Genomic DNA, 18,814 nt, shown 5'->3' with positions numbered 1-18,814 from the left:
GTGAACTACGCATGCACCTACTACATAGCGCATACCACCTCGACTTTTATTGGAACAAACCTCATGTCCCGAGCCCCACACAGTGAGACTCCAAATATAGCGTTTACTATGTATGTGCGTTGCCCCGCGGAGCTTGGGAAAGGGTCCTCAAAGTGGACCGGACGTCGACTTTGTTATCGTCAAAGCCTAATTGGCTTTCCGCCACAGCTGGGCAAAACATTTCCAACTCAGAGATCTTCAGCCTGGCGGGGTTGATACCGGCATCCCGAAGTGCCCGAGTCAGCGTCCGCAACCCAATTCAAGGCATTATTCAGTACCTCAGTAACGATCTCACGCGGCATTACTGTTGACGATAGTTGAACTAGTAGGCAGATTTACATGCTATGAGAGGGGTTTACCAGAGAGAGTATTGGAAGGCATCTTGAGATTATTATTGGAATTTGCTGATGATAGTAGGTAGCACAATCATGTCAGTAAAGATTCCGGGTATCTGGGTCACTTCCCCGTTCCCCGCGGGGCAACCTGCCTGGTAGGAGTACGTATATCACGATCATTAACATTTTGGTAATTGAAGCATCGTTTAACAAGTCGTATTATTCATTTGGCCCAGCTAAATCGTCCCGAGCACCGTCAACCCAACGGCCACTCTTGCCACCCTCCTTGAGAACGACTCTCAAGCCTTGAATGCACATCCCTTTGTCTACTGCTTTACACATATCATATACAGTAAGAGCTGCCGTGGAAGCAGCTGTTAAAGCTTCCATCTCTACCCCTGTCTTGCCTTCGCAAGCTACGGTGGCCTCGATCTCAATTCGACCACCCCCGTGCTCTTTGCTACTATCGTCGTTTTCACGTACGGCAAGGTCTACAGTGACCTTGGTAATTGCAATAGGGTGACATAGCGGGATGAGATCCGATGTTCGCTTTGCGGCCATGATCCCTGCCAGTCGGGCAACCCCTAAAACATCGCCCTTCTTAATCTGATTCTCTTTTATGAGCTTGCAGGCGATCTCATTGGTAAAGTTAACACTGCATGCAGCCTTGGCGACTCTCTTGGTCGGCGTCTTTTCCGAAATAGACACCATGTGAGCAGAGCCAGACTCGGACACATGCGTCAACTTGACAACGTTGCTCTTTTCATCATGCCGTAGGCTCGTGTGTGAGAAGCACCGCAAGTGTTGCCCGTGTACGATGTTATTTGGCGGGGTACGTAACCAGGAGACGACACTATTAGGGGCTGAGGGTATGACAAGAGGATTCCTGACAACATCCCAAGGCAAGACTTGTGAACGGCTATCCGGCATGAATCGCTGCTGACCTGAAATATGCTCGTTCAGTTCGATTTCTCCCAGTTGCCCCGGATCGGAATCGTGAGTGTTTATATGATCCCTTGTATGATTATTTGCCCCAAGGGATAGGAGTAGTCACCCACCTATGAGTATCATGGGTCTATTCTTCATATGTTCCAGTTCGCCAATACCAGCATGCTTAGCCTTCTTCCTCTTCACAGCCATGCCGATGACTTCGAGAAGCCGTTGCTCATTAGGTGACAAGTGAAGAGGAGTTGGCTCGTTTGATATTTGCTGTTGTCTGTTCATCTCGATCTTTTTCATTGCTTCGTAAGCTTCCTCGTCAATCGGCTCTCCACCGTTGGATTCTCTCAGGATATCACGCAGCGAGACTTCAGCGTTTCCAAAAAGACAAACTTTGAGGTTTCCATCGCTTGTGATGCGAAGACGATTGCATGTCCCACAGAAGTTGTGCGTCATGCTCGTGATAAAGCCGATTTTGCCGACAAACCCGGGGATCCTGTAAGTCTTGCTTGTGTCGTTCTTGTGACCTTGCACTTTTTCTAGACCAGGAAATTTCTCCCTAATACGATCCAACATCTCGGAGTAACTGAACATTTTACCCTCGTTCCACTTGTTACCGTCGAACGGCATATATTCTATAAACCTCACTTCAATATCCTTCTCGCGAGTCATTTCGACGAAAGGGATGATCTCCCGGTCGTTGATCCCTCGCATGACGACGGCGTTAATCTTAAGCTTGACGCCAGCTCCATGTTTGTTGAGCTCAAATACTCGGTCAATGCTCCTCATCACGGCATCAAAGCCTTTTCGCCTAGTCATAATTTGGAACTGCCATGGATCCAACGTATCGAGGCTTAAGTTGACGCCGGTTAGCCCAGCTTCGACCATACCCTCAAGCTTTCGGTGAAGAGCTATACCGTTCGTGGTAAGGCAGAGCTCCCGCAGACCATACGGTCGAAGAGCACCAATCTGTTGCATCAACGATAGGATGTCTTTTCTGATAGTAGGTTCCCCTCCTGTGAGTCGGATCTTGTTAACCCCCTGAGAAACAAACAGGGATGACAACATAACAACCTCAGGGGTCGTCAGCAACTCTCTGGGAGGGGAAAGAGGGACACCTTCCTCTGGCATGCAATAGACACATCGAAGATTACACCTTTCCGTGAGCGAAATGCGTAAGTAGTCATGCTGCCGTTGGAAGGTGTCCGTAAGAAAGTCCGAAAACGGCTTTGCATCTTTCAACAACTGCCGGCGAGAAGGCCGAGCTGGCGGCGCCTGGACCGGATTTTGCGGCTCTGTAATATTCGGGATCGCTACAGCTCCCGCCGTACCTAGTCGTCGTAGGGACTCAACATGATGTCCCCCAATCGGAGGGGGGTTCAGACCCCTAGATGCGGCCCGTGCGAGATGAGTCGAGAAAGTTCTATGCGTCATCTTGATAGGCGGTTAAGATGTTTCGCCGAACTGAAGATTTAAGGAAAGCAATGCATCATGGTTAATGCGATTTCCCTTTTTTATATGAGATGGTCGTCTTTCGAAGTTTGAACAAATTATTTGTCGATTTGGAGAATGAAAGAAAAACACGGTCATTATTGCCACGAAGCGCGGAGATGTATGTATTGTACCTGCCTTATGAAGCTGAGATGAGTCAGCACAGCTGCTATCGCTGGAACCAAAGCCAATTGAAGCCCAAGGTCGGATAAGCATAAAAGGTGGGCCTGGCGCGGGGCGTATTCCCGAAGTCGTTGCGGCGTCCCACTGGGTCGGGACCTTAGGAGCCTTGGAAGATTGAAACATTGACTTTGTACTTCCGAAAGTCAACAAAAACAATAGCTGAAAATGTGAGGCTCCAGTTTTTTTGTGTCAATGAGCTGATAATTCGAAACAGTTGATTGACCAGTCAGCTAACCATCATTTAGATCTCTATCATTTCACGGTCAACTCTGCCATATCAACGTGGTAATGACCTAAAAGTCTGACGACAGTACTCTCACCGGTCACCGGTCTCATCTCACAACTTCAAAATAGCCATTCTTGATATCCAGTACCGGATTATTCCGGTGAATATAATATATCATGCGCTTCTCAAAAGCTCTCCAGTGTAGGAACTTACCCAATGTTATACATCTCTGCCCTTTAAATTTTCGCCATTCCCCCTATTTGAGTTGTTTGGAATTAGAAACGGACACTGACTCTCATAACTAGCGTCATCTCACTCTTACCCAAGTCCAAATGGTGAACTGATTGCGATCCTTCTACCGCCTAACATTGTTATACGGGCCATTGCATCTCTGGATGTGCTCCGAAATATAAAACTTCCACTGGATCTCACGACCAGTGTGACGACCTTTCTCTGGTCACCTTCCTCTACGAGGGTTCTAGTCGCTACCATAGATCAGATACATGTCTTCTCGGCCAGAAGCGGCAATTTCCATGGCGTTGTCAGGATTCCGCCGTCGGCCGGCAGGTCTACCTATATCAACTTTGGGGCTACTGACGATGAGGTATGCATCTGGTCGCCTTTCGGTATTAAGTTAACGCTCGTCAATTTTACAAGTTCAAAGGCCGTAGAGATTGCAAGCCCCAAATTCTACAGTGCCGTCTCTGCGACTAAAGGATGCTCCTTTCGGCCAGAGACAAATCATCTTGCCTTGCTGACGAGGTCTTCTGGGAAGGACATGATTAGCATCCATTCTCCTGGTACGAGAGAGCTTCAGCGATCCTGGTACCCGGACACCATCGATGCTCAAGGACTAGTTTGGACCCCAGATGGGAGATGGTTGGTGGTGTGTGAATCATCAGCTCAATCCCCCAGGGTCATTTTTTATACTTCTGACGGTCATATTTTCAAGGATTGGAACGGCCCCCTCTTACATGCATCTGAGGACATGGGTCTACTTGGTACTGGCGTGAAAGCATTCACGCTCAGCCCAGATGGTCGACTCGTCGCAATTGCAAACGGGTCTACCTGCATATGTATCCTAAATACGCCATCCATGGTTGAAACGATGCGGCTCCATCACCCACATGTTATCCAGCCCAAGGATACATTGCAAGTAAGTCACTTCCATAGCGGGGTTGTGGGAACACGCGTTACTGACCGTAAAGATCTGGCAAGAACAAAACACTCTTCCAAATACTGGATCGGTTTCCGTGCCAGGATTCGTCAAAGCATCTCAGGCGGTGACACCACAATGGACAGCCCTGAATAGCCTCCAGGAACCCGTGTCTGGTTGTAATTTTGCCAAATTCGACTGTTCTTCGTCTCTTTTAGCCACGAGGCTAGAGGACGCACCAGGTACGATCTGGATCTGGGATCTCCCTAGTTCTGATCTTAGGGCTGTGCTCATGTACCACGCGAATGTGACAAAATTAGAATGGCACCCCGTACTTCCAGAGCTTCTCCTCATGAGGTGCGAAGGTGACAGCTATGGCAGTCTTATGTTTGCCTGGGACCCTCTAAGCCATGGTCCGCGACCTATCGACATGGCGCATCAATTTCCAGAAGCGTTAAGTGGTAAGACATACGCCACATGGATGCGGGCGAGAACCGAATCTGCAGCACTATTCTTCAGCAACGAAACTACCTGCATGCTTGTTTCACTTGCAGATTCCGATGGAGAGACGCTCCCCTGGCACGATTCTATGCCTGGTAGCCCCATCAGTCACGGGAGCGATATAAACATGCAGTCATCGCCAAGGCTCGCATATGAACCAGATGATGCTGAGGACAGCATGAATATTGACCTGGATGATGATGACTATGCGAGCGAACTGGATGACACATTCCAGTTCATCAGCCGCTAAGCTAGGTCCTCGTGCAAGGGTTCTGTCATATCTCAAGTGAATGGGATATGAAATTAGGCACCCAGTACTGTGGAATAATAACCATTAGCTTAGTCCCGGAAGGCAAATTCGACCCTCCCGGATGCAAGAATTGCCTTTTGGTGACTTCAGGATCGCAGGGTATACTCGGATCTCATACTGTTTGTGAAGCGATAAGCTCGATCTACAATGTACGTTTGGTTACTTGGCCGAACGAGAAGTCGATGATGACGCTAATGAGAAAGCAGCACTCGGTGTAAAGCTATATACTGTACATCGTTATCAAGTTCACTTTCCAGATCGCGGTTGATCCAATCGATTGGGTCCCCGTTAGGGGTGAGCTGATCCGATAGGCCAGTCAGCTAGAAAGCTAGGGCCGTCGCAGAATCAACGGGCACCGTCGGTATGCCGGACAGAGATGGATCCTTGCTGTGTCACGTCCTGCATGGATACATTCTGGGAAAGATTATAATCTCCTACGAAGTGTTTGCCCACAGCAGACCGTCCATCCTAGACAAAATACCCAACCATTCACCACCGATGTGTACTAAATTCACGTCGTCGCTTGACGCTAGTATTTTGTACCTCGGGATTTTCTATGGGTTACCATTCTCGAAAAAGCTCAATGGCTATAAGCGCAGCGAATCTGAAGTTGTTAAAACGCCACTTAAGCCTAATGACCCTTGTCCGCATATTGCGTGTTCTCCCCAACTTAACAGCATTGTAAAATTGTCGATATTTTCGATGCTCGAAACTCGACAACAAGGCATCACAGATTCAAGGATCTCGACCATCTTCCCGCCCCACATTATTCAGCGAGCCTCAGATACCGCAGATTGTCTTCACTACCTACAGGACCTGCCTGCTCAGATACCTAGCTTATCTAGGTAGATATCTAACGTTTACCGGGTTCACGGAATCAAATAAGGTCCTTGAAGGCATACAACGTGCTCTACAATAGGCTAGACTATCCTCGAGGATCTTTCGCGATACATCAACCCTCTTTACCTTAGCTACTCCCCTACCCTTCAACGAGCTCTGCCACTGGGTACCAAATACTTCCCTGCTGGAGCAAGGGTCACCGGTCCTCCTCTTAGGCTGCCAGCCTCGACTGATCTTTTTTTGGCTGGATCCCCGCCCAGACCAGATACCTTTCCAGCCATGTTGTCAGAATTCATCGCAAGGTCAAGGTCGACGACCGTGACTGCTGGCTCGCACCACCATGCAGGCAGAAGACTGGCCCCAACTATCACACGGCAGTTTCCCATTGGGTTACCCCATGGTGGGAAGTAGCACATTCACAACCTACGACCGTGTCTGCCATACATATCTCTGCTGGCATGGGGGTCATGGGTATCTCAATACTGATATCTTTGACCCAATCGGTGTGTAGGTTCCATAGCTGCTGGCTAAAGTATGTCCATTGGTCGTACCTAGACCGGCACGATCCCGCATAGATCTGACTTGCAAAATATACCACCAATTCTCAAACTGCCATCTTGTGTAACTTCTACTAGGTGTCGTCTTCATCGTCAACGCGTACCTTCGGACCATAGATACTCGTGCAACATATAAAGAGCCCCATCGGATCGTTCCTACTGTTGTGTTCGTTTCACACGATTCTCTCGCCAAGGGTGCTCCCTGCCAAACATTTTTGAGTAAACTCTTTGAGAGCTGCAGCTGTCCGTTCACGATGTCTTCTGATACCTTCACCCATCAAGTTCCAATAAACGGGACTATTCAGACTGAAGTCTTGCCGGGAAATAAAACGAACCTGTACTACATCTTGGTCTCAAATGTGAGCTCAACGTAAATTGGCTTTGGACCGTGCGACCTTCCTCTTTGAATAGCTTCTTCGTACTAACAATATGCCTACGAAAGTTACCATGGCAAACATCTTGGCAGCAACTGAAAGACCATGTGCGGACCGTGTGCGCGGTTGATCGAGTCGAGGTGTTCAACGAGAGCACGTCTGGTTGGGTTTCAGTTCGAGGTCGGGAGAATTACGATGCAGCTCTCCGTACGATAATCTCCGAGAATTAATTAGACACTCGAATCTTGGCTAAACGTTGATTACAGAGTTGCTCGATGGAGGTATTTTCAACGGGAGACCACTCTTCGCCAATGGCAAGAATGTTTCCGAATCTATTATGATCAGGGAACCCGTGGGTGCCTCCAAAACGGCTCCCAAAACGGCTTCCAAAACGGCCTCCAAACCGACTTCTAAACCAACTTCCAAAGCGAGCTCCAAAGCGAGCGGCTCTACATCTAAGACCTCTCATACACCGAGATTCAAGACGCCTCCTTCGACGCAATATGCAGCTAGCACACCCCCATTGATGTCACCACTTGCCGCTGGGTACGGGGAAGTAAGTCTTTTCAAACTTCAAACTCGAGTAAGGGGGATCTATATTACTTATAATTGCTGACCCTTCACAGTGGACTTCTCCTGCAACTTCTTCGCCGTATACAGCTACATCATCAATGGAATGCGCGCCTTACACCGTGTCAAACGCCGTGCCATACGATTACAATGAGACACCGGGTTGCTACCCTTATGATACTTCAAGTAGCAGCTACCTGGACCAATCAGCCATGGGCTCGTCTCCTACGATGGTACAATATCCTTACGAGACAAACTTCTCACAGCAATACCAGATGAGTGAGTACCAGAACAATGATTACGCTATGTATAGCAGTATGCCTACACCGGAGTCGGCACCATCGCGACCAAATAATCCTTCCAATGGCATGATTCCAACGAAACAACGCAAAATCATTGTGAAACAACTTCAACCATGGATCAATATCAACCAGGTACAAGATCTTATCCGAAAGAAAGCCGGATCCGATGCTGATAAAATTCAGCATATTGACCTACCACTAACGGAAGGCCAAGAATCGAACAGAGGTTATGCCCTGATCACGTTCCAGAGCGAAGAGGTTGCCAACAAGCTGATTCGGCGACTCGATGGATACAAGTACGACGGTCGGGAACTGAGAGTCAACTACACCAAGGAGGGCGTATCAGAGAACGAAAACGTCAGGCCCCGGGCTTCTGGGCATAAAGAGCGGCGGGACGACAGAGAGAAGAAGGAGAAGAAGGAGAGCACCCGAGGATCAAGTTCCCACGAAAAAAAGAACAAATCGCATAAATCAGGCGTCGTCATCGCCCACGGTTCATCATCTTCATCGTCTCCTTCAAAGAAGTCAGATCCGAAGGAAAAGTCAAGCAAACGACATTAGGCTAGCACGATCCCACGCAATGAAATGTTGGTCTATGGATACAGGGGATAAACTACCGCATGGCTATGGTTTCCTATTTCTCAGGTAAAAAGGCTCTGCGAACGTTTCTTGTTCATTTTTCTTCTTTTGCCCCATATACGGCAAGGGCGGTCTACTGCTAGCTGGAATACACGCATAGTCGGCTCAACTGTCCTTACCGTGATGTACCTACGCAATTGTAGACATCTATACGAAAATCAGGTCATTTCTTGGCCATATCGGATAGGAAACCTGCAATTCATTGTATAACAAAACCTGATTCTATCTCTATCTAATTCTAGGCGGTGTAGTTGTTAGCCGGAGAGAAAAAGGGGCGCCGTCCCCTTTCCGGCCAGGGATAGAGGCTCTTGGTATATACCTCCTGCAGAGCCTCATATTAATGGAATCTAACGAAACCTTCCACGTCATCGGTTGCGGAAGGGGGGTTTACAGGCGGAAAGCAATATGCTTCGCTCTCTCGTCGGCGCCCTCGAAGCTCGTAGAGTCAGAATATGTGCTCATGCTATATCACATGAGCTATCATTTCGTTTCTATCCCCGTTATATAATTCCTACTCGGCGTAGTTGGTCGTTTGATTTCCTCGCCCATCGCTCAAACATGGCGCATGCATGCAGACCATGTTACTAGCTGCAACGTGTATGCAACGCACCTTAAGCAGGCCTTTCTTCCAGTCGTTCGCTACCTTCCAATGGAACCATGGCCATGTCGTTGCAGCCCAGTACCCCGGTCTCCCTTCGCGATGTGCCGCCCAAGTCTGTTACACGGCATCACCAGCGCAAGCTGCCCCTACCCGGCGTGCCAATCTTTGTTCTCTAGGCTTCTTCCTGGCGCTGCGCGTTGCTCCCCCTTTTCCTTGACCCCCACGTCACCCCAAATTGCCAATGTCTTATATAACCGGTCAAATAAGGATTGCGGCAGATGCCATCCTTATTGTCATACACGAACTAATGTAGGGGGGAGACTACTGCGCCAGCTCTGACTTCCGCCTAACCCGAGCCGCCGTCCCTTATTAACGAGGTGCTTCGCGCTTACCGGGTCTCTCGTACATGCATGTGATCATCCCTTTCTGTCCAGGTCAAGGCATGCCGATCGATCGACTTTCCAGTCGCCCCTGTGAGATAGGGCCAGAACGCGTGGGGCGGGACTCATAAAATGGCGTGTATAGTAACCCTGCTAAATACTGACGACATCCACATTTACATTCCTATGTCTTTACGAAGCCACTGACCTCAAGAAAAATGGAAGAACTGTCGCATGATGTCAGTCATACTTGTGAACATGGTGCCTCTCACATTAAGAGAGGGACTTAGGTGACAAGAAACGAACACCGACCGGTGTAAAACGCATATTTCGGTTACCCCGTAATTAGACTTGTGGCTTCTGATGAGCCTGACTGGACTAGGGTGCTTGCTTTGACTAGCGGCTATTGGCCTTCTGTCACTATAGGAACACGCACGTCCTTCATAAGCCCATCGGGTTGCGGCGGGAAAGAAATAATTGAAAGAACGCCGTGGCGTCTTATTCAAGCCCATAGTCATACCTAGCATGGTTATATTTGTCGTTTCCAGCAGAAAACGTGATGGCGGATATCTCTCCCGGAGCTGGGGAAACCGGGTAATGTCTAAATTTTATTTTCTTCAACGCTCCCGATTCACCGACCCGACAGTCTCGGTGGAGGGTTGCAGAATCCAACCGGTCCGCATGAAGAACGCGCGCTAGATGCGTTCGCCCGCCTGGCATGAAGCCAAATCGCTCTGCGAAGTACTGATCATAACTGTGGCCTGACGCAAACAGCAGCGCTATACGTGGGGGTCTACATATGTAGGTTGTCATTGTCTAGCCTTGCCGCGAAACCAGCCGATCATCAGCTAAGGGGGGCTGATATACCGCATCAAGGTTCCTATTCTGGAAGAAGACATGTGCGCTAACCCTCATCCTACTAATGAATGTCAAAGGCGCGGCTGTGGTCATTCTAGATTCCAGATTATATCGCCCCTATCTTCCTTATTGCCTTCGGATTTAGGCTTAAGGGGCTGCTGAATTCTAAGAGGCGCTTGCATATAAAGGGACAAGGTAACACGAAATGACGAGTCATTACCGATTTCAAAACCCGGGGAGAAGTCTCTAAGGCCTCGATCATGTATCAGGGCAATTAGTCATCCGGATCTAACGTTGCCTCGTTCGCGTTCCGCCTTCAAATTAATTACTGACCAACCGGGTCTCCGCCTGATCGACCGGGGAACAGCAACTCACAGGTGAACGCCTCTATACGGCGTTAAAATGTCGGCTTCTTCCTAATACACCCGCCGTTGAAGGCATTCATGTATTGTATATGTAGGTACACAGCATTGAATTTCTTTTTCCTGCCTAGCTATTTCGATCCGGATCGACTTGGACCGCGCCAGCCCCTACGAAGCCACTTGTTTCATCAACGTCGACCAAGGAAATAACGGTAGGCGCGAGAGCCCTCTATTCTTGGGCCGAGAAAATAATGCCGGCAACATAATCATAACTTCCCACGCGCATACATTGTATTCCCCTTCTAGTCAGGAGTCACACTGTGAGGTTCACGATACTATCGGCTGGTATTACTAATAGATGACCTAAACAGCAAAGCCGGATCAGGGGCGGACTCAAATGCGATTGTCGTTCTAAGATATTATAGTTACCCTTGAAACAATATAATCCATCATACAGAGGACAGGGAGGTCACACCTATAATATCCCAACCCAACTTTCTAAGAACCGAGAAGTACGTCAGATATAATAAACATAACGATTCGTTTATAATCATCTCAGGTCAAATTAGAGTTCTTACGCGTGTATGTTAGTTACCAATATCATCTCATTGGATAAATCGTCTAATGGAACCATTTTATGCTATACCAAGCAAGAGTCCCCTGTCATCATCAGCGGGTAAATCTAGACTCTGGACATGGATAAATCTCCGTCCCAACATTGTCTATTTTTTGGAACCGGTAGTCAGATATCTAATATCAACCAGTGGAGACATAGTAGTATTGCCCTACGAATAGCATGTGAAGATCGGCCCTTCGTGATGTCGTGATGAGCCCACCCTGGCCTGCTATCACGGATTCAGCCTGGTCACGAGGAACGACGAGTGAACTTGTTCCCCCTCAACATTATGGTAAGAGATGAGTATCAAGAGAGTTGCGAAGTCAGATCAATTATTGCTTCTGTCAAATTAGAAGACATCATCCTATCCAGAAGCGGACACAAGTCTTAGGTCAGCAGCAGTCCAAAATAAGACCATGAAAAGCGCATTACTCCGCAAAGTCCTCCTCCTTTCCTCTTTAACCAACCTAGCCCGAGCCTTTCTCCTACCCCGCAACAACACCAACAACGACGACGACGCAGTAGCAGGAGACTTCCCCTCGACACAATCCACATCAGGAAACACGGATTGCGCGGCGTCCTCAACGGCGTCCTCGTTCCAGCTCAGCTTCGTCAGCTACGGGAACTACACGGCGCTGCCGGGGCAAGGGGACGACGACGACGGGGGGCTCGTGCCGCGGCAGCTGGTGTCGATGACGCTGGCGGCGGCCAACGCGGCGAACGGCGTGCTCACCGTCTGCGCCTTCCCGCTCGGCCGCCTGCCCGCGCCGGCGGGCAACGGCTCGGGCGGGCCCGCAAGCTGGGTCGAGGACGCCTCGTGGCAGGCGTGCGCGGACCGCAGGGACACGGACGGCAAGCATCGGTTTACTATAGCGACGGGCGCCGCGTTCGCGCTCGCGGAACGGCGGCTGTCGGTTAATCAGACGTGGTTTTGCCATGATGATGATGATGATGGACGCTTGTGAGTTGTGTTTTTTTTTTCCTGACCCTGCCTACCTACCTACCTCTCCATGTACCTATGCTGGTTTCCGTTCTCTGGGAGTATAGGACTCCCGGGAGAAGCACATGTCTATATACAGAGACATCTATCTCCCTATCCCTCTATCCCCAAGCAGGCATATGGTGATAGGAAGAAGCCCGTAAAGAACGTGAAAGAAAGAAATGACGTGCTGAGGGATTGAATTCCCCTTTCCGTCGTAAACTCCTAACATGGTTTAGGGTTGCGTATACGGGCGTCGCAAACGGCACCCTGAACATGACCTGCGCCGACGGCGGCGAGTTAGGCGGGTATCATGTCGAGAATTGCACGTCGGCCGACGTATCACTTCCGATAACTTTGTTGTGAGATTCCGCGACGTTAATGGTACTGGTGACGCATGTGAGGTATTCGGAGGTTTGGTTTGTATTGAAGACTAGGTACCTATCTACGCTACCTAGGTAATGGAATAACAGTAATGTGGATGGACATAGGAAACGGCTCTGGACTATTAGATACTCAAGTGTACATAATTTAATACTGTTTCTATGAGATTAACGTATGTAATAACCTCGTAAGTTTTGTGTTGTTCCATAATCCAAGCGATCAACCCTTATGCCTTATAGGTACTCGATGAGATATATCAAGGATTATATGTAAGAGAACCACTTGATGAGCAGCTGTCAAACATAGGCACTATGACTGGTGCCTCGATCGTCTTCAGACCGCATGGATCTATTTTCCCGCGTATGTGCTTATGAGAGTTGCGCCCCATGGATAGAATCTATTCCATATTTGTTTTAAGTCGTAGAAATCGTTATATCACAACAATCCCAAATGACGGATATGGCGATATTCTTGTACATAGTACGAATACATGACTAATCCAATTTCTTACGATAACGATAACCGTCATCCTAGGTCACCGCCTTCCTCATTAGCGCAGCTTCCATATTTATGGTTTACTGCTAACCTGGAAGGCAAGCTCCTGAACGTACTGATAATTATTTGGATCGTTCTTATATTACTAGGCACATTCGTTCGCCTTCACTTGAGCTACCCCCGCCATAATTGATCTTCCTTTCCCACAAACATATACATAACTTAAGTTTCACGTACGAACATCAGCCCTGCCTATCCAGTTTCGTCGCAAAAGCAGCGTGCGTGTCGCGTGTCCTCCAACCTCATTAATTCATATCACCTTCTATCAGCACGTTTCTATCATGTCTACCGTCACGGTGACAGCGCTTCAGAGCGCCTCCCCTCCGATTATCCCGCTCTCTTTCAACTCGAATCAGCCTACCACGATACGATTATATCCTCTCTCAAACTACACATTCGGTGTAAAGGAGACGCAGCCGGAGGAGGACCCGTCAGTAATTGCTCGCTTGAAGCGACTAGAGGAGCATTACAACGCTCACGGTATGCGCCGAACCTGCGAAGGCATCCTCGTTTGCCACGAGCACAACCACCCGCACATCCTTATGCTGCAGATAGCAAACGCATTTTTTAAGCTGCCCGGCGACTACCTGCGACCAGAGGATGACGAGATCGATGGATTCAAGGCGCGTCTGGATGAGCGCCTGGCGCCAGTAGGAAAGCTGGGCGAGGGCGAGGAACCGGGGAATTGGCAAGTCGGGGATTGCGTTGCGCAGTGGTGGCGCCCCAACTTCGAGACGTTCATGTACCCGTTCATCCCAGCCCACGTAACGCGACCAAAGGAATGCAAAAAGCTCTACTTCATCCAGCTACCCGAGAGCAGTATGTCAATTTCCATCTATCTAGGCGGGGTTCACCCTTGCTAACTGTAGTCTACCACAGAGGTGCTTAGTGTACCTAAGAACATGAAGCTACTCGCAGTCCCCCTATTCGAACTGTACGATAACACTGCACGATATGGCCCCCAACTCTCCGCCATCCCGCACCTCCTAAGCCGGTACAACTTTGAATTCGTCAATGAGAACGGTGAAGTCGTTGCTGCGACCCCTGGATCTGGCCCCGAGGGTTTCAACTTGAAGACTAGGGTCCTTGCAGGAGGTGACGAGATCATGAACGACGTCAAAGAGGGGAATGGCACGTCATAGGCTCCAGTAATAGACCACCTGGGCGAAGTCCTTCTATCTGCTTAATAGGACGGGAATAGTCGGGTTTTTGGGAATGCGTCATGCTTCAGGAAGGTCTTCACAAAATGACCAGATGGCTAGGCGACAAAGTTACGGCTAGAATTAAGAAGATCACTTCTGATGCAATTTCAAGCTCGAATATCCATGATCACGGAACGGCGCTTGGCGTACTAGGCAGATCATGCTTGTATTAGATAAAATGGAATGAGAATCGCATTGTTTCATTATCATACAAGCTCCACGTTACTCATGCCTTCTCTCCTTGGATGGTCGCTACAACTCGTCTCGTATGCTTCATCTCGCGAAACTCTAGATTTTATGTAAGAAAGGAAAATTTAGGGAATTATTATTCAACTTACCGAGATACCAAATTCCTTGCCACGTTCCCGTTGCCTTTATTGGCCTCTAGTGAGTTTCTTCCTTCGATATGATATATACCTATGAGATGGGCAAGGATGACTTACCAACTTTCCGTCTTTGATGGGGATCGTAACGCTGGCACCGATGAGTGCGGATTTGATGTGTGCCTGCTTTGTTCAGTTTTCTTACTAACCAACTCTGACTACTTAGATAGCTTACTGGCACTGTGACAATGGGAGTCAGCAACTTCTTAGGTGAAGGGATTAAGGCTTAATTAGGCAATTAAGGGTCACATACTATCATCGCTGCCTTCGGCACTATGCCTATACAAATCCTCACCCTTGGGCCCTGCTTCCGGAGCAATGCGATCCAGCGCATCGCTCATGTCCGCGCGGACGTCATCGTCCCAGTTTTCGTTCAGGCTCAGCGCGCAACTTGTATGTTGGACGAACAAGTTCAGCAAACCGACCTTGTACTGTCTTATCTCGGGGATCGAGCTGACTACGTGGTCGGTGATGAGGTAGGAGCCGCGCGACCGCGGCGGCAGCGTGAACTGCTTCTGGATCCACGACATGGCGGGCGCTGGTGGGGTTATGGTGGCTGTGGGCGCGCGGGGGTCGGAAGAGTGGCTTTTGGAAGAGATGTAGGAGAACGGGAGCGTGTATATGTAGTGGAAAAGTCCTGGGAAGAAAGCTACCAGAAGGATGCAGAGCAGGAGAACGGTAAAGAAGTTATGTTGGAAAGATGATGTGGATGACGGCATAGCGATCGATTTGGATCAGTTGAAGTTGTTGCGACTGGGCGGGCTTGCAGCTTTGGTGGGGTTATACCCCAGCCAATTGTCTTGGCTCCTTTGTACTTACCCTATGTTCTTGTTATGCAATAACAGGTATTTCATATTCTGGGTTGGAGTCTATTCAACTAATAGAACACAGTTAGAGATATACTTGGTATGAGACTATGAGACCGATGAATGAAATGTAGGTAGGTGATCAAGCAAATGGACACGAAATGACCGAACATAGGCTTAGTTTTTACTGATATCTTCATGGAAATAATTTTAGGTGTCTAAGCAGTCGAAAGCAATATGTACATAGCTGAATTAGCTTCTCTCAATGGCTGGTTAAACCCGAGGGACCAAGCCATATCCATTTGGTGCCAATTCACAACTAATTGCTCGCCCATTCTCATGCAAGCGGATAGGAAGGCTGTGGTAATGATTCTAGGTGCTCTCGGTGGTGTTCGTTTGCCTAAAGATCTGTGTTAGTTATTGCCTCACGTGAACGGTATCTGCCCCGTCTGCTCTCCAGGGGCGGTTGAGGATAGTTGCCCGACGTGGAGGATAAGACTCACGAATGGGTTACCGCAGTAGCCGCAAACAGCGATCTCCGGCTTGTCCGTGTTGATGAAGATTCTGGGGTGTCCTGCCGGGCCCCCTCCGCCATCACATGCCACCACTCGGTCGTGAGTCCACGCCACCGGCTTCTTGTGGATGAGTTCAATTGCTGCTTGTGCTTGAGGCTGTACCGATATTAGCCACGGGGCCGTCTGATCGTATATAGCAGCCTTAGTATCCTACCTGGAGGGAGAAATCGGTTTGTTCAAATCTTGGGCCCGTCATGGCTAGGGCCCTTGGTTTTTGACTCCTCGACCAGATCTCTTTACGGTTCGGCGCCTGCTTCAAGCCCCTCTCTTCATTCTCTACCACGCCTAGCGTATCTTCTTCTGTTTTGGTTTCCGGCGTGGTTTCACCTTTAACCGCGGGTGTGTTGGCATCGAATAGACGGGCGGAGTTTGTGAAAGTACGCTGCGTAGCGCACATCCGCTGGGGGAGCTGCAGCGCTCTTCGTGCGGTTAATCGTGAGAGCATCGTGCTGTGTCGTTGTCGTCAATTGGGGGATGCGGCCGAGGAGAGAGACCTGGGTTATGATCATTTGAGGTTGATGAGCATCTAATAATTGCAGATTCGGGATTGGCCAGAAAGGAGCTCGGACCATTTCATGATTTGTAGCGCTGGGGTAACACAGAGCGGGAATTACTTGATTATGTCATACTATCTGATGCAATAGAAGGTACGTATCACTTAACAGGGGGGAGACATTTGAACGTTCGACCCACATTAACTTTGTACATTACATCAAAATTTGGGTACTCTCCAAATTTCTCGCGACTTGCCATATGCGCCCATCTACATAACAGTACCTATTGTTTTGGCAACAATACAATTAATTCGACACAAATCACCTACTGTAAACTGCATCCGAAGAAAAAACAAACGGAGAGATCTTGTCGAGATGGCGACTCCTACGCCCCCTAAAAGTATGTCTTCGAGACTGCTAACTATGAAGTTCATGCAAAGAGCCGTAGCTTCTCCCGCCTCTTCCTCTCCCACCACGCCAAATTCAGACGAGCAGGCTTCAAAACGACGCAAGGTGGTACACAATCCTACGAGAAGCGACGGTCCAAATTCGATTGCACAGATAGACCAGGCCGCGGTACAGGCCGCTATTGCTGAGGAAGAGAGGAAACGACAGGAGGCGTTGGTACAACACGCCGCGGAGCTTGGGGATGCGCGTTGGGTTCTTGATATAGGAGACAAGGCCGCAGAATCTCACAGTGAAATCCAAACACCTCTAAATGTGGTTCAAGTTGGCTTCGCTCAGATTGACTCCCAAATTGACCCTTCTGATGCTGTTGGTCTTGATGATACCGATTCAGCTGACACCTCATACGCCAGAACAATGGTGAGACGGTACAACATGGAGAACAAAAAGGTATAAAATACTCCCTCCTGCCCTCCTGCTCTCCTAAATCATGCGTCTTCTAGGCATGTTCACTATCTCTCTGACGATTCTTGTAACTCACTCAAGTATAGACAGTAAAGGACGACGAGACCGGGAGCGATGATTCCGACTCTGACTCTGACTCCGATTCATCCTCACAAGGCAATGAGGCAAGGCGGAAATCGTACGGCCAAAGACCAGAAGCGCGTCCAATTCCTTCTCGGCCGGCCTTGAAAACGAAGAAAAGTGTCGAGTGGTCTAAGGCTAAGCAATTTGCTGAGGCACGGAGAAAGAAGGACGTCAAGTTGAATAGCCCCAGAACACCTTCTACGTCCGGCGGTTTGTTATCAATCTCCTCGGGAGGCGGCACCTCACTTCGCCAACCCTCAAGCTTTACCTGTCACCGTTGTGGCAAGCCTGGTCATAGGGCCGCGGAGTGTCCCAAGCGGTCAACACGCTGATTCATGTACGATGAGCAGGTAGTTATCTGCCAGCCTTTTGAACAGTGTGATAATAGGCTAAGCTTAGATTCTATACGTACCTAGCTATGCTCATGGGAATTAGGCAAGTGTGCCATTGAAGCACATCCATGGATACCTCCCATACACCCGCTTTCATGCGAATTTACGCCTTGCAGAACTTTGCATTGATCCGGATCACCTGATCAAAATGTGACCTCCCCCCCTTGTGAGCAACCCTTTAGGGACACAAAATAGAAAGCTATATTCCGAATTGCGAGATGGCTTCACGTAAGTGTCTTCTAGGGACAACTAATGAGAACCTTCCTAGATATCTAGGTACGCATGGGGCTATGAACCTGATTAGTGAACATCGCTATCAGGCACTTTGTGATCCTTGCTTGAGGCTAACTCTTACTTGAGGGCATACTTTTTTGTTCCCGCCACACACTTAATCCTCCCAGATATAATACAGCACGTGTCAGTTTCTAGGCTACATAGTCTACGTAGAGGTGAAGGGAGTTTGAGTCTAGACACTCGGCACAGCGACCTCTGAGATGACTGGAGCCCGAGTACTTCGGCTCCTATTCCGGTCCGCTCCGCTTACGCCCTAACCAACCCGTCAACGCCACCCAGTCATTTTCCTATATATTGCTTAACCTACATATCTAATAAACTCCTATTCGTCCGCATAGCGGCATGAGTAGAACTGTACGCAGGCCGTGGTGTAACCTCGCTCATCCGCTGCGCAACTCCATTGCCGTACTAGCAATGCAATATGCACGCCCTACTACTAGATCTCGCTTCTTGCTGTGGGAAATCCATATCTACGAAT

The 18,814-nt window shown here is 48.9% G+C and overlaps 8 protein-coding genes across 8 annotated transcripts; 5 read left to right on the top strand and 3 right to left on the bottom strand.

Annotated features, from left to right (window-relative positions):
• Positions 1–576: 576 nt before the first annotated feature.
• F4807DRAFT_411784 (molybdenum cofactor biosynthesis prote) lies at positions 577–2,931 on the bottom strand. Its single transcript, XM_047996729.1, has 2 exons — positions 1,433–2,931; positions 577–1,318 (listed from the first exon to the last, which is right to left on the bottom strand). Exons 1-2 carry the CDS (start codon positions 2,745–2,747, stop codon positions 594–596), a joined length of 2,040 nt encoding a protein of 679 aa, XP_047857383.1. The 5' UTR covers positions 2,748–2,931; the 3' UTR covers positions 577–593.
• A 98-nt stretch (positions 2,932–3,029) lies between these two features.
• Positions 3,030–5,303, top strand: F4807DRAFT_302374 (uncharacterized protein). The gene is made up of 4 exons (XM_047994954.1): positions 3,030–3,154; positions 3,233–3,414; positions 3,519–4,369; positions 4,422–5,303. The coding sequence occupies exons 2-4, from the start codon at positions 3,390–3,392 to the stop codon at positions 5,118–5,120; spliced, it is 1,575 nt and encodes a 524-aa protein (XP_047857382.1). The 5' UTR covers positions 3,030–3,154; positions 3,233–3,389; the 3' UTR covers positions 5,121–5,303.
• Positions 5,304–6,634: 1,331 nt separating this feature from the next.
• F4807DRAFT_302277 (uncharacterized protein) lies at positions 6,635–8,868 on the top strand. The gene is made up of 4 exons (XM_047994952.1): positions 6,635–6,936; positions 7,020–7,158; positions 7,218–7,507; positions 7,578–8,868. The coding sequence occupies exons 1-4, from the start codon at positions 6,832–6,834 to the stop codon at positions 8,382–8,384; spliced, it is 1,341 nt and encodes a 446-aa protein (XP_047857381.1). The 5' UTR covers positions 6,635–6,831; the 3' UTR covers positions 8,385–8,868.
• Positions 8,869–11,404: 2,536 nt separating this feature from the next.
• On the top strand, positions 11,405–12,817 carry F4807DRAFT_411768 (uncharacterized protein). The gene is made up of 2 exons (XM_047996728.1): positions 11,405–12,240; positions 12,498–12,817. The coding sequence occupies exons 1-2, from the start codon at positions 11,696–11,698 to the stop codon at positions 12,622–12,624; spliced, it is 672 nt and encodes a 223-aa protein (XP_047857380.1). The 5' UTR covers positions 11,405–11,695; the 3' UTR covers positions 12,625–12,817.
• A 393-nt stretch (positions 12,818–13,210) lies between these two features.
• On the top strand, positions 13,211–14,595 carry F4807DRAFT_411766 (cleavage and polyadenylation specific factor 5). Its single transcript, XM_047996727.1, has 2 exons — positions 13,211–14,016; positions 14,077–14,595. The coding sequence occupies exons 1-2, from the start codon at positions 13,479–13,481 to the stop codon at positions 14,337–14,339; spliced, it is 801 nt and encodes a 266-aa protein (XP_047857379.1). The 5' UTR covers positions 13,211–13,478; the 3' UTR covers positions 14,340–14,595.
• On the bottom strand, positions 14,312–15,713 carry F4807DRAFT_302176 (uncharacterized protein). The gene is made up of 6 exons (XM_047994949.1): positions 15,036–15,713; positions 14,958–14,962; positions 14,843–14,905; positions 14,738–14,771; positions 14,612–14,687; positions 14,312–14,548 (listed from the first exon to the last, which is right to left on the bottom strand). Exons 1-5 carry the CDS (start codon positions 15,499–15,501, stop codon positions 14,626–14,628), a joined length of 630 nt encoding a protein of 209 aa, XP_047857378.1. The 5' UTR covers positions 15,502–15,713; the 3' UTR covers positions 14,312–14,548; positions 14,612–14,625.
• On the bottom strand, positions 15,714–16,699 carry F4807DRAFT_302167 (zinc-finger domain-containing protein). Its single transcript, XM_047994948.1, has 3 exons — positions 16,318–16,699; positions 16,092–16,259; positions 15,714–15,988 (listed from the first exon to the last, which is right to left on the bottom strand). Exons 1-3 carry the CDS (start codon positions 16,606–16,608, stop codon positions 15,926–15,928), a joined length of 522 nt encoding a protein of 173 aa, XP_047857377.1. The 5' UTR covers positions 16,609–16,699; the 3' UTR covers positions 15,714–15,925.
• A 165-nt stretch (positions 16,700–16,864) lies between these two features.
• F4807DRAFT_411753 (uncharacterized protein) lies at positions 16,865–18,709 on the top strand. The gene is made up of 2 exons (XM_047996726.1): positions 16,865–17,512; positions 17,614–18,709. The coding sequence occupies exons 1-2, from the start codon at positions 17,033–17,035 to the stop codon at positions 17,980–17,982; spliced, it is 849 nt and encodes a 282-aa protein (XP_047857376.1). The 5' UTR covers positions 16,865–17,032; the 3' UTR covers positions 17,983–18,709.
• The last annotated feature ends 105 nt before the right edge of the window (positions 18,710–18,814 follow it).

The sequence above is a fragment of the Annulohypoxylon truncatum genome, assembly GCF_022578515.1.
Source record: "Annulohypoxylon truncatum strain CBS 140777 unplaced genomic scaffold F4807scaffold_5, whole genome shotgun sequence".
NCBI lineage: Eukaryota > Fungi > Ascomycota > Sordariomycetes > Xylariales > Hypoxylaceae > Annulohypoxylon > Annulohypoxylon truncatum.
Note: the sequence above shows the minus strand (reverse complement) of the source record. Positions and strands in the feature narration are given on the sequence as shown.

Coding starts and splice junctions, on each gene's coding strand:
- F4807DRAFT_302277 (XM_047994952.1), top strand. CDS start 6,832: ATGTCTTCTGATACCTTCACCCATCAAGTTCCAATAAACGGGACTATT. Junction 6,937..7,019: donor ACTACATCTTGGTCTCAAAT/GTGAGCTCAACG, acceptor TGCCTACGAAAG/TTACCATGGCAAACATCTTG. Junction 7,159..7,217: donor GAATTACGATGCAGCTCTCC/GTACGATAATCT, acceptor CGTTGATTACAG/AGTTGCTCGATGGAGGTATT.
- F4807DRAFT_411784 (XM_047996729.1), bottom strand. CDS start 2,747: ATGACGCATAGAACTTTCTCGACTCATCTCGCACGGGCCGCATCTAGG. Junction 1,319..1,432: donor TAGACCCATGATACTCATAG/GTGGGTGACTAC, acceptor AGCATATTTCAG/GTCAGCAGCGATTCATGCCG.
- F4807DRAFT_411766 (XM_047996727.1), top strand. CDS start 13,479: ATGTCTACCGTCACGGTGACAGCGCTTCAGAGCGCCTCCCCTCCGATT. Junction 14,017..14,076: donor CATCCAGCTACCCGAGAGCA/GTATGTCAATTT, acceptor AGTCTACCACAG/AGGTGCTTAGTGTACCTAAG.
- F4807DRAFT_302176 (XM_047994949.1), bottom strand. CDS start 15,501: ATGCCGTCATCCACATCATCTTTCCAACATAACTTCTTTACCGTTCTC. Junction 14,772..14,842: donor CCATCAAAGACGGAAAGTTG/GTAAGTCATCCT, acceptor AGGCCAATAAAG/GCAACGGGAACGTGGCAAGG. Junction 14,688..14,737: donor GCAAGGAATTTGGTATCTCG/GTAAGTTGAATA, acceptor CATAAAATCTAG/AGTTTCGCGAGATGAAGCAT.
- F4807DRAFT_302374 (XM_047994954.1), top strand. CDS start 3,390: ATGCGCTTCTCAAAAGCTCTCCAGT. Junction 3,415..3,518: donor CTTCTCAAAAGCTCTCCAGT/GTAGGAACTTAC, acceptor TCTCATAACTAG/CGTCATCTCACTCTTACCCA. Junction 4,370..4,421: donor AGCCCAAGGATACATTGCAA/GTAAGTCACTTC, acceptor CTGACCGTAAAG/ATCTGGCAAGAACAAAACAC.
- F4807DRAFT_302167 (XM_047994948.1), bottom strand. CDS start 16,608: ATGCTCTCACGATTAACCGCACGAAGAGCGCTGCAGCTCCCCCAGCGG. Junction 16,260..16,317: donor AAACCGATTTCTCCCTCCAG/GTAGGATACTAA, acceptor ATATCGGTACAG/CCTCAAGCACAAGCAGCAAT. Junction 15,989..16,091: donor GCTACTGCGGTAACCCATTC/GTGAGTCTTATC, acceptor ACAGATCTTTAG/GCAAACGAACACCACCGAGA.
- F4807DRAFT_411753 (XM_047996726.1), top strand. CDS start 17,033: ATGGCGACTCCTACGCCCCCTAAAAGTATGTCTTCGAGACTGCTAACT. Junction 17,513..17,613: donor ACAACATGGAGAACAAAAAG/GTATAAAATACT, acceptor ACTCAAGTATAG/ACAGTAAAGGACGACGAGAC.
- F4807DRAFT_411768 (XM_047996728.1), top strand. CDS start 11,696: ATGAAAAGCGCATTACTCCGCAAAGTCCTCCTCCTTTCCTCTTTAACC. Junction 12,241..12,497: donor GATGATGATGATGGACGCTT/GTGAGTTGTGTT, acceptor AACATGGTTTAG/GGTTGCGTATACGGGCGTCG.